Source organism: Saccopteryx bilineata, chromosome 1, assembly GCF_036850765.1.
Source record: "Saccopteryx bilineata isolate mSacBil1 chromosome 1, mSacBil1_pri_phased_curated, whole genome shotgun sequence".
In the NCBI taxonomy this organism is placed as follows: Eukaryota; Metazoa; Chordata; class Mammalia; order Chiroptera; family Emballonuridae; genus Saccopteryx; species Saccopteryx bilineata.
This window is the reverse complement of record NC_089490.1, coordinates 107,596,835-107,610,223: the sequence shown is the minus strand read 5'-3', so window position 1 is coordinate 107,610,223 and position 13,389 is coordinate 107,596,835. Positions and strand designations below refer to the sequence as shown.

The 13,389-nt window shown below is 38.9% G+C and overlaps 1 protein-coding gene across 1 annotated transcript in view; it reads right to left on the bottom strand.

The window, feature by feature from the left end:
* POLR3B (RNA polymerase III subunit B) overlaps positions 1–13,389 on the bottom strand; it is a 135,858-nt gene that overhangs the window by 52,599 nt on the left and 69,870 nt on the right. Inside the window, exons 16-19 of the mRNA XM_066263543.1 lie at positions 12,910–13,063; positions 10,572–10,646; positions 9,114–9,212; positions 5,860–5,987 (exon numbers count right to left, since the gene is read on the bottom strand). Coding sequence (XP_066119640.1) covers positions 5,860–5,987; positions 9,114–9,212; positions 10,572–10,646; positions 12,910–13,063 — 456 coding nt within the window. The remainder of the gene's footprint in view (positions 1–5,859; positions 5,988–9,113; positions 9,213–10,571; positions 10,647–12,909; positions 13,064–13,389) is intronic.

The window sequence follows — 13,389 nt, the reverse complement described above, 5'->3', positions numbered from 1 at the left end:
CCTTAACACATTCATAAAAAAATAACTGCCAATAAATGAGTAGGTCTGTTTCTGGATTTCTGATGCTGTTCCATTGGGCTATGTCTCCTCTCATGTCAATATCACACTGTCTTCATTACTGTGACTACAGAGTAAGCCTTTTTTTTTTCAGATTTTTTATTTATTCCTTTTTAGAGAGAAAGGAGAGAGAGAGAGAGAGAGAGAGAAAGGGGGAGGAGCAGTAAGCATCAACTCTCATATGTGCTTTAACAAGGCAAGCCTGGGGTTTTGAACTGGCGACCTCAGTGATCCAGGTTGACACTTTATCCACTGCATCACCACAGGTCAGGCTACAGAGTAAGTCTTAACATCAGTTTGTACAAGCCTTCCAACTTAATTTTTGTTTCAAAGAATCTTTTAAAAAATCTGCACCTGATTTCTTAACAGTTTTAATGAGTTCAAAGATTCATTCATATATTAAGTACTTACTCTACCTACTTAAGCTGGCACTATACTAGAAACAAGTGATATAATAACAAATAACAGACATAGTCCCTGTCTTCAAGGAGCTTATTATAATCTAAAGTCTAACAGGAAAGGCACCTGGATCATGATCCACAGCCAATAGAAAAAAGTGAGAAAAAAAGTTACTTTTAGTTAAGAAAAGAATTTTAGTAAGTTTATAGATGCACTGCATAGAAGACATAACCTTTCATAAATTACTCAGCAAAACTGGGATTCAGTTCTGTCAGAAACAAAAAAGGAAGGCATTATATCTAACAGCATTATTATTGTGAATAAAAGAAGAAAATGCATGTAAATCATTTGGGTATTCAATGAGTAGCAACATTCCTTATGACTAATATTAACAATATTAGTAGTAATAAAAATAGCCTTAACAGGAGGTGGCACAGGGATAGAGCACTGATAGCATCAGACTGGGATGCAGGGGACCCAGGTTTGAAACCCTGAGGTCACCGGCTTGAGCACAGGGTCGCCGGCTTGAGCATAGGATCATAGACATGACCCAAAGGTCGCTGGCTTGAAGCCCAAGATCACTGGCTTAAGCTCAAGGTCGCTGGCTTGAGCAAGGAGTCACTTGCTCTGCTATAGCCCCCCAGTCAAGGCACATATGAGAAAGCAATCAATGAACAACTAAGGAGCCGCAACGGAGAATTGATGCTTTTCATCTCTCTTCTTCCTGTCTGTCTGTCCCTGTCTATCCCTCTATCTGTCTCTCTTTCTGTTTCTGTCATAATATATATATATCACCACCTCCAAGCCTAACCTATATACTAAACTTTAATTCCATAAATACTCATTATTTAACATACTAGTTGCAAGAAATATCATGTAAGCTTACATCTAAAATAGTTAACAATGCTTTTAATTTTTTTTTGAACCAACAGCAGAATTCTAAAAGAAGATCTGCCAGGGACAATTTGGCCATGACATCTTTTCATTTTGTAGCACTAAATGAATAAAAAAAATTCTTTTAAAAAATCCAAACAGAAAGTGGGGGAGAAGATGTAGAATAAAACAAAATTTTATGAGGATCTTTGTGTTTTGTTTTTAATATTTCCAGTACATCCTATCCTACTGTTAGGGAGAAATACAAGAGAGAGAACTATCTGCTTAGGAATAGAATCTATTGAAAACACACAAAAAGACAGAAGCTGCATTGGCTCCTGAGTTAAAAAGGAAAAAAGTCCCAGCAATTTGGAGTTGAAGGGGAAAGGGTGGCGAGAAGAAGCCAAGACTAGGGGAGGTATGTGATGCATATTCATTAACAGAGCTGATAATGGCTGAAAGATTCTTTTAAACAGGAGAAATTACTCCACTAGAGGACTGCCAACTAATAAAACGGGCAGATATGAAAGCGTGACTCGTGTGAACTTGGTGTCCGGTTCCAGGGACAGTGTATGTACAGTGCAGCTCCAACACACAGTCTTTACTTGTAGCACTGAGTGACCTGGAGACTCTGCCATTTCCACACACGTCTCCCTGATTCTTGCTCTGAGCCATGTCACAACCAAGAGCTGTAACCACGGAAAGGAGCTGTTGCTCAATAGCACAGTAAAATGCCGTGTGGAAACATGAACTTTATTAATAATTCAGAACCTTAGATTTAAGAAACACCCTCTGCTGGTGTTTCATGGTGAATTAAAGTCAGCTCTCTCTCATGGATAAGGTAAGGCTTTCCTTCCTTATGGTTTGTGCTAATCTTGGTCTCCTTTGTAGTGACAGAAAAATGACTCTCACTCATTTCTTTACTCTGAATGGGAGGAGTTTGCACTGAAAGGTAGAACAGCAAATTTTCCAGGTTGGCTAGAATATTCAGTGAATTAATTCTGGGGCTACTGGCCTCCACCTTCCACATGAACTAATGGATGAACAACATATAGTCTTCAACACATATTTAAAATGGGATAGTGTGACTGAGTTATCAGCTGTCAAGACTGTATAGAATTAAAATGACTCAGAGAAGGCCAACGCAAAGTGCTGGTCTGCTTTACAGACCTGGGTCTCTACTGTGGGTTTTTCTCCCTCCTTCAGCTTTTTTCTTTTGTGATTTTTCATACAGATCTCACTCAAGACTTCTGCAGCTATTTCAGTGTGCAAAGAGAAATGTGGCCATGCTATGTGCCAACTTTAAATGTACTTTTATCTCTCTGCTTTTCTTCCAAGTCAGGTGTTTTATAATAATAAACAGTAACAAAGGCTTTTTAAAATTATTATTACTTAAGACATTCAGCAGCTTTTGTGTTCCCAGCGTCAGCAGTAACGTCAGAGGATTGTATCCAAGGAGCTAAATGTGCAGGACCCAGGGTCAGAGCAGCTGAATACACCAACCTCAGAAAACACAGACAATGAATTGCAAATGACACTCAAAACAAAACGAGGAAAAAAACCTTCACACAGAAAACTACAAAAGAACTCTACAGACACTGAATTGGCTTTCTGTACACACTGATCCTGCTTAACTGTGTGTGGTAACTGACTGGACGTTTCAGATACTCATGGCCAAACTAAAGGCTGTTGGAGTGGGTAGGAAGAGAAGTTAAAAAATAAAAATATTTTTTATTTTCTTCAAGTCTCTCATTTAAAAAACAAAACAAAACAATTCACTAAGTGGAGATAGATGCAGCCTTTTTTATTTCAATCTTCAAACAAACACACTAAAGAGTGGCATTAGCGATGAAGTGATTAGTCTTCCGTTAATTCTGCTGAAGGTTCTACACAAAAGGTGTATTGTTTCAGCTGGGATTCACATCATGAAACAAAATGGTTTGGTAAACCCAATAGAAGTGATAGCCCTTTCATGACATACAGGGTTCAGTACTGTATATTTCAACTTGTTAGCAAGTCAGAAGCACAAGCGGGAAATCAGCCTGCACTGCAGCTGAGGATGAATGGGAAAGGCTACACTGATGAACCTGTTTAGATTTTCCCACTGGGAGTTATTCTGAACTGTCCAGGCATTACAGCATTCAGGTAAATGGTAGCAGGACAACATGCTTCTTACTTCTGCATGGCCAACCAAAGGGCACTATAAAAACTTGAAAAGAAATATACTCTTTATCCGTAATGAGAAACAGAATTCCTTAATTGTCAAGTTATATGTAGTTAACTGAAGTTGATTCTAGGTAACTGAGATCTAACTATGTACCTTCTGGTTGTTACCCAAAGGTAATGCAAAAAACCTTTTACTGCTTTTTTTGAAGAAGCTCCTTATATCAAGCTTTAAATCAGAGATAAGTCATATTGGTATTACAGACATATATGAAAATATATCGATTAAAAAATTTTTTAAAAACATTTCCAGTGAAGGGGCATGGGGGGTGAGGGAAATAAGGGGGTGGAGGGAGATATATTCGGTGGGACAACTGAATCTATGTAAACACAAGTTAAAATCATAAATTAAAAAATTTCCAAAAAAGTAAAACTTTTTTTTGCTTGGTATTCTCTCTGTATCAACTTCAAGATGAAACCTAAACTCCTTAACATATGGCATCTTTACAGCACCCCTGTATACCAATCCACTACTACAGAGCCACATCAGAGTATCAAGATCTTTCCACGAAATACTTGTTCATAACTTCCATACCTGTGAAAAACACTGGTGTCTTTCAAGTGACCCTTTTGCTGTAATCTTAAGTGACTCTTTTTCTCTCTTCCCTTAGATTCTGGCTGTCAATCTATTATAGCATTTATCATACTACAGGGGATCCTCAGGTTATGACAGTCTCGACATACAACATTTCAAGCTTATGGTGCTCACTCCCATAAAAACTTTAAAAAATTGAGACATGAGTGTTTTGGCTTATGCCATTAGTGTTGTACATAAGTATTACGTGGGCAAACTAGTTGGGCTATGCATGGTGGAACAATATGTAGAACAGTGTACAGTACAATATATTTATGACCTTTTCCTTTTTCTGTGGCTTAGTTGTATTTTTATGTTCTAGATTATGATTTTACAACTGTGTTACAATAGGTAAGTGACTTAGGCTAGGGTGTGTTTTGACTTACACCAAAATTCAGGTTAAGTCACTGTTGTAGGAACGGAACTGTGCCATAGCTCAAAGACCCCCTGTATATTGTATTGCCATTTTATTTGTTGGTCTCTCCTACTAGACTGTGAACTCCCTCCCTGTCCTCATCTTTGTATTTTCTGGTTCCAGCTCCACTGTCTTGTCTATAGCTGATGCTCAATAAATGGTATGGATGAGTGCATAGATAAACTGATAGATGGGTGGGTAGATATAATGGGTTCAATGATTGTCATCCATACAGTTACTAAGTGCATTCTAATACACACCATGCACCTTCATTTCTATTTCCTTTTCCTCTCTTGCCTTGACCTTGAGTTTCTTCTGCTCTTTCTTCCATCTCTCTGGGTTAACAACTTACATTTTAGGGCTTCATAATTCTGTGACATTTATTCTATGCCCCTTAGTTTGGTCAGAGGAACAAGTTCAAAGAGTTTTTCTCCTATCTTTTCTTTTCTCTGAGAGGCCAGGAGAGAAGCAGGAACATGGAGCTGCTCCTGTATGTGACCTGATCAGGGAATCAGAATGGCAAGCTCCGCGCTCCAGCACAACGCTAAACCAACTGAGCTGAACTATCTGGCCACGGCTTAATCTCTTTCTCTCTTCCTTTTTTTATTGATTGAGACAGAGAGAGAAAAGAGAGAGGAGAGGAGGAAAGGAAGAATTCATTTGTTGTTCCACTCAGTTGTGCATTCAATGGTTGCTTACTCTGTGTGCCCAGACTGAAGATCAAACCCACAACTTTGTCGTTTCGGGATGATGCTCTTAATTGACTAAGCTAACTGGTCAGGGCCTCTCCGTTTTTGTTAAGCTTTAGGCATGACAGGGGCACCTACAAGTACTGTATTGCAGAATTCCATAGGCAAACCTCTACATTTTGTAACACTCAGGTATTAGCAATGCCTGATTTGGCCAAACATGCAACACTAGTAAAGTAAGAATAAAGATATGTCTTTTATCACAGTATTTAGAACTAAATTCAAAAAGGAAATATTAGCCTGACCAGGCAGTGGCGCAGTGGATAGTGTGAGACAGGGACGCGGAGGACCAGGGATCGAGACCCCGAGGTCGCCAGCTTGAGCGTGGGCTCACTGGGTTTGAGCAAAGCTCACCAGCTTGGACCCAAGGTCTCTGGCTCGAGCAAGGGGTCACTCGGTCTGCTATAGCTCCCCGGTCAAGGCACATATGAGAAATCAATCAATGAACAACTAAGGAGCTGCAACAAAGAATTGATGCTTCTCATCTTTCTCCCTTCCTGTCTGTCTATCCCTATCTATCCCTCTCACTGACTCTGTCTCTGCCACAAAAAAAAAAGAGGAAATCTTACCCATAGCTTGTTTTCCCATGGCACACTGATATGTGTTTCTTGGGGACTGGTTATGATGAGGGTATGGAATCAGTCCAGCACAAACGCCGAGAAGAGTGAAGGGTTCAATCTCTAAGTGGGTGGTATCTCTATCAAGTTAATTAAGAATTAGACATCCTGGGCACCAAGTACTAAAATAAATAGCTCTTAAAGGGTATAAAAATATTACTATATACGTCCCTATGAGACCTAGATAATAAAATTTCAGTTTATATAAGTACACATAAAACATATAATAAATTTATATAACAAAACCTCAATAACAAAATTTGATACTAGTAAAACTGATAAATAGAATATAATACAAGATTATTTTTTAATGATAGAATCTTCTATTAAATGTAGAAATACAAGAGGATAATAGTATGAATGTCTATATAAAAAAATAAAGTATCCTATACTAATTAATAACACTTACACAGAAATTAATTGAACATATAGAAATGATTATCTAAAACATCCACATGGTAACTTGCTTTTCTTCACTTTTCCAACTTAGATCAATGAGAAAGTTGAATCTCCATTTTAGAGGGAAGAATATATTCCATTTAAGAACAGTTACTACAGTCCCATGGAGACCAATACTGTAACCACTAGCTAAGTGTAGCTATTAAGCACTTGAAAAGTTAGACTAAAATGACTGAAGGACTGAATTTTTAAAATTTCATTTAATTTTAATGACCTTACATTTTAAAACTCAAATTTAAATTTAAATGACTCAGTTCAGTCATTTTAAACCTTTTAATGGTAACAACTTACATTTGTGAGTATACTTTTTCAACTATTATGAAATCAGATACAGTATTTCCAATCAAATTTAGCATCCAAATTGAATGTGCTATAAGTACACACCAGATTTTGCAAACTCAGAAGAAAATGTAAACTATCTCAATATTTTCATACTGATTATATGTCAACATGATAGCATTTTAGATATATTGGATTAAATGAAATTATTAAAAGTAATTTCATCTATTTCTTTTTACTTTTTAAATGTGGCTGCTAGAAAATTTAGTTATATAGGTGGCTTGCATTATGTTTTTATTGGATAGCTCAGCTATAGATACAAACACAAAGTATGACTTAATCAACTAAGTGTCAGAATCTTTGTTACTTTCATAATATATTTTTGCAAAAAATTCAGTTGTGGCTTAATGATGACGCAACTCAGATATTTTAACGAGAAAGAACAGCCATATTATTTCTAGGTCTTTGTTGAAAGTAACAGATATTACACCCAGGGTCTGGGCTCTGTTGACCTTCCATCCCTTCCTCAAGTATTTCTGAAGCATAACTTTAATAATTTCAATGGCTGACAGTACCTGTGGAGAGAAGTAATTTCTGAGATAACCCAACAGTGGAAAAAAATGGAAACAATCTAAATCTTCATCAAGAGGGGACAAAATAAATTATTTGTATGTAGTCATACAATGCAATAAAAAGCAATTAAAATATATTTATTTCTATAACTATATTTTAAAATGTCATACATATGAATTAAATAATATAAAACTATTCTGTTTTTAAAATAAAATTAATTTAAAGTACAGGATTGTATGGTGATTTGATGATATAGACTTGATAGTTATATTCATTTATAACAGTGAGTGAACAAAACAGAGAAGAACCGCAGCCTTCATGAAGCTTCTAGTGAAGGAAGACAGACAATACACAGATATATAAATAAAGTATACATTTTACAGATTTTATTGTAAGGTAGAAAGCACTAGAAAAATAAAAGCCGTGAAGGGGGTGGTCAGAGAAGGAGTTTCTATTTTAAATAGGGTGGGCAGGAAAACTCAATGAGAATACGACACCTGAGTGAGACCTGTAGGAGGTGAAGGAGTGAGCCATGCAGGTATATGAGGCAGTGTTCCAGGCAGAGGGAACAGTCTGTGCAAAGGTGCAGAGCCAGAAGCATGATGTCTGGGGTGCTTGAAAAAGAGGTCATGGTTAAAACAGAGTTAGGGAAGGGAGGTAGGAGATGATGTTGCAGATTGTGTGGACAGATTGTGTAAGAACCTGAAGGCCTCTGTGAGGACTTCAGAGGGAGATGGAAAGTCACTGGGGGGGGGGGGGGGTTGAAAAGAGAAGTGATCACTCTGATTTATTAGGCTAGGACAGATGCAAAAATAGTCACACGCCTTTTACAAGAATCCAGACAAGCAATGGCAGTAGCTGGACTAGGGTGACCTGTGGAAGTGGTGAAAAGAATTCAGGTTCCAGGTAGACTGAAGGTGCAGTGATATACTAAGGCTATCTGTGGATATCGAGGAGGGGAGGAGGCAAGGCTGAAACGGAGGTTTCTGGCTTGAGTAACAAGATGGATGGAATTGCTATTTTCAGGGTTCCGATATATAATAATCTTGAAATGAAGGGTATAAATATATATAGTACTTTGAGAGATTCATACCTTTAAGGAATTAAAATTCTGAAACGAGGGGTATAAATATAGTACTTTGAGAGATTCATACCTTTAAGGAATTAAAATTCTGACTGAAAGCATTATTTACTAACTTATAATTAGACAAAAATAAAGTAGTGTATTTTATTTGGTAACAAAACAAAAAAGTACTTTCTTGATTGAAGACATAGTTATCAGCTGGTGGTATTAAACACCCTAACTTTTTAACAATATGAGTGCAAAAATTCCAATTTTAGGTAAGTGGAACATCAGTAACAAGCATCAGACAGCAAGTGATATAAATGTCCTCTAATGCTTCTAAAAATATCATTGTTGTAGAAGAAACACTGTAAACATATCACCATTTCATGTTTATACTGTACATAAATAAGTTCAGAGGTATCTTTACCATACACTGTGGTACATTATATAGGACTGCACTGACAATAAGAATTCAGATGTCCACTGATAAAATCCTCTCTAGAAGAGATAACACATCTTTTACATATCCTGAATTGTTGTTTCAATTTTGGCAGTAATTAAATATTAAAATTATCACAACAATTCCTTAAAAAAAAATAAACACTAAGTGTAAAATTAATAGGAAAGATAATTAAGTCTAAAATGACTTGTTAGCAGTTTGCAATAGTCTTACATTGGGATAAAAGATGCATTATGGTTTATTATAAAATAGTATACTTTTAACAGTGATTACTAAGGGAGCACACAATAGAAGAATTGAAGATGAAACAAAGAGAAGATAGTTTCTATAAGCAGAACAGGCTTTATGGTTGTTATGGATCCTACTTACTTATTAATTGTATGCTCATAGAGTGCGATGTTACAATCATTTTCCTCATTTACATCTAGATATTCAACCAGACTCTCATGTAAGAAATCTTCAAAATTCCTGGGAGAATATTGGTGAAACATACATTACTAAAAAGGATTTCATTCTCATATTTTATATGCGATAATGGAAGATACTGGTTTTCATTTAGGCCCAAGGCACCTTTCCTTCCCAGAGAGTGTCAGTACACTGGGATACTTGAAATGTGCCATTCTTGGGTCATACAATGATCACAAATCACTGAAATAACAAGAAAACATCTGTTGTAATCCTTGTCGATCTGGTCTCCACTGCTAGAAATATCTTTTATGACTTTAAGAACTCCGTTTGGCCCTGGCCAGATGACTCAGTGGTAGAGTGTCAGCCCAGAGTGTGAATGTCCTGGGTTCGATTATTGGTCAGGGCACACATGAAAAGCGCCCACCTGCTTCTCCACCCTTCCCCCTCTTGCTTCTCTCTCTCTCTCCACCTTCTGCAGCATAGCTCCATTGGAGTGAGTTGGCCCCAGGCACTGAGGATGGCTCTATGGCCTCTGCCTCAGGCACTGAGCTTGGTGCTGAGCAACAGAGCAATGCCCCAGGTGAGCAGAGCATCACCCCCTAGTGGGCTTGTCAAGTGGATCCCGGTTAGGGCGCATGCAGGAGTCTAGTCTCTCTGTCTCCCCTCCTCTCACTGGAAAAAAAAAAAAAAGAACTCTGTATTATGAGAGGTCCATAGTGTCTATGTCAACATATTAATGAAAGTCTCACTATTACTACAAACACTTAATACTGCACTAATTTACACTGAGAATCTGTTCAAATTTTTATGATCTAAATTGAAAAATATTTTACAATATCCAAGCAAATTCACATAGTGAAAAATGGGTTTTTTGTGTGTTTTTTTGTACTTTTCTGAAGCTGGAAACGGGGAGAGACAGTCAGACAGACTCCCGCATGTGCCCGACCTGGATCCACCCGGCACGCCCATCAGGGGCGACACTCTGCCCACCAGGGGGCAATGCTCTGCCCCTCCGGGGCGTCGCTCTGCCGCGACCAGAGCCACTCTAGCACCTGGGGCAGAGGCCAAGGAGCCATCCCCAGCGCCCGGGCCATCCCCGCTCCAATGGAGCCCTGGCTGCGGGAGGGGAAGAGAGAGACAGAGAGGAAGGAGGGGGTGGGGGTGGAGAAGTAAATGGGCGCTTCTCCTATGTGCCCTGGCCGGGAATCGAACCCGGGTCCCCCACACGCCAGGCCGACGCTCTACCGCTGAGCCAACCGGCCAGGGCCAAAAATGGGTTTTTAACATGCTGATATATTTAGTGGGGAGGAATTAAAAGACGAAAAGTGAAAATGGACTATTCTTAAAAGCTCAGATAAAATAATTATATCATGTAAGTGACTACTAAGGGATTGAGAAGTTTTACTTTTGGTCACTTACCTGTACCCCTGAGCCAGCTCTTCCATATGCTTCTTTGTGACTGCAGGCTTTTGTTTCTTAACAATTATGTAGGGTCTGGAATGGAAAAAAATACATTCATAGTAGTTTGACAGAAAAATTAAGTCAGCAAAAGTGGTTACTATAGGGAAATGAGGGAGCCTGTAAATATAAGCAAACTCATTTCTGGTTGCTTAAGGACACCAGGTAATTGTTACATGTGACTGCACAGAGGCCTATGTCCTCTCTCTCACATGTACACACAGACATCCACTTCAGTCTGGGTCTGTGTGTGCACATGGACACGCACAGCAAATGTACACACATCCAGTACTTCTCCAAATGTCTTAGGAAATATTTGGTTCTGAATGAAAAGGCAACTCAAAACTGATACGGAAACAAAATCTTCAGTGATATGTCTTAAACTATATAAATGCATCATAGCAAAAGCATCTCTTATTGCATACTGGAAACCCATGAAGTCTGCAGGCAGAGGGACTGTCACCGAGGATTACGATGGCATTTTGTAGTGAGGGTCTAATGATTATCAGCTAGGTAGAATTGTCTGATTTAGGACAGTGGTTTTTAACCACCAAACCGCAAACCACTAGTCCACAGAACAGTGGCTGAAAAACACTGATTTAGGATAAACACCACTGGGCTACAGAGCAGGCTACCTAAAGATACACGTGGCCAAAAAGAATGGCAGCAGGTTTTCAGAGAATGAAGTTCTTTAACTTTGTGATTTTTAACACGTGGTGGGTGTAAAGTAGAGAGCTTTTGGTCTACATGTTCTGGAAGATTAACCTGTAACTGTCTGTGCTAGTTTGCCCCTGAGGGCTTTGCCACCATGAAGAAACAGTGGCACAAAGAATGGCATGTGGCACCGGAATGTTAAGGGCTGTTGCTATTTGGATAAGCAGCTCTTACAGAGGAGCAAGTAACCACCAGACACTTGTGCAACCTTCCCTCAAATCCAAATGACTATTTGAGGACTAATGAGCATTTTTAAACAGTTAAGAGGAGCTGCACAACTACAAGTTGCTGACAAAGGAACTAGATGAACTTTTCATGGAAATCACCTTCAAGGGTTGCAGTCTGGCTCGGATTAAGGGACTCAGCAGTGATAACAGGAGCGGGAGGAGAGGGAGGGGAGCACCCTCAGCTCCCTCCGTTACCCTCTACTTTTACTCAGTACATTCTAATTCTTCCTGCTGGGTCTGTGATATACCATTATAAAATTACTTCTAAAAAAGAATTAGTTTTCTTGTAGACCATGCCATATTATATTAGATGTAAGGAAAGAGCAAAACCTAAAAAGGAGTAAACTAGAAAATGTCATTGTTTCCCCCACCCCTAAACGGACCAGGTTAGCCACAAATAAGCACCTGTGTGCTGCCACCCGACAGGGCACTAACCACAACCCGTGCCTTTTTTTTGTTTTGTTTTGCTTTTGTGACAGAGAGTCAGAGAGAGGGAGAGATAGGGACAGACAGACAGGAAGGGAGAGAGATGAGAAGCATTAATTCTTTGTTGCTGTTCCTTAGTTGTTCATTGATTGCTTTCTCATATGTGCCCTGACTGGGGGTGGGGGGGGCTACAGCAGACTGACTGACCCCTTGCTAGAGCCAGCGACCTTGGGCTCAAGCTGGCGAGCCTTGCACAAACCAGATGAGCCTGCGCTCAAGCCAGCAATGGGTTCTCGAACCTGGGTCCTCCACATCCCAGTCTGATGCTTTATCCACTGCACTACCGCCTGGTCAGGCCAACCTGTACCTTTTATTCCTGCCTCTCCTTAGCCTTTCTCCTTCCTTCTTCATCCAAGTGACACAATCCTGCTCATCCTTCAAACCTCAGTTCATAGCAAAAGCATGTAGTGGGTAAAATCATGACTGTTGGAGTCAAATAAACTCTCAGGACTTCTGAGTAAAAAGCATGCTCCACCAGTATCTAGCTTTGGGTACGTTACTTAGTTTCACAAAACCCCAGTTCCTCAAGTTATTAAATGAAAATAATAATTGAACCATAAGGGTTGAATGGAGTTAAAGCCTTACATATAAGACATGTATTAAAACAATAAATAATGGCTATCATTGACTACTAGCATAGTTTGTTGTTATTAGCAATTATGTCTTCCTTTGCCAGCAGACTGAGCTCTCTGAGGGCAGAGACTCTCATTAATCTTTAATCCTCAGTACCCAGTATGCATATTCATGAGGTGTTTGCTAACTGAATGAAATTTATCTTAACAATGAAAGAGGTTAAAGTAGATTCAAAAGTAAAAAAGTCTATTTCTTTCAAAGTAAACAAAGAGTCTTAAAAACTCTTTAGCAACTTATACCTGCACAACCTTCCTCCATCAGAAGAAATATAGACACATCGATCTGTAAGATTTGTTGAGATGGAGACAAATTCATTGATATATCCTGCTCTTCGCATTAGTCGAAATGTATTCACTAGCTTCTTATGGTCTCGGATGACACCCAAGATGTTGCCTATGCAGAAAGTATAATATTTAAGACAGAAATGAAAAATAAATCTAACAGGATTTAAAATATACATCCAATAGAAATGATGAGCAGCACTGAGTAGTCATTTGAAAATACTGTTAACACCTCCAGCCAGCCTATAAGACTATAGAGAAGCCCACATGAAGTGGTTAAGGGCATTCTGAAGGACCTGAGTAGAGGGCCAGCCATACCACGTGCTAGAAGGGTAACCCTTTAAAAGTTAGTTTCATTTTCCTCATCTGTCAGTACCATGCTGGGGCATAAAATCAGGGTCTAGAACCCCTGGGTTTAAACACTGGCTCTATCATTTC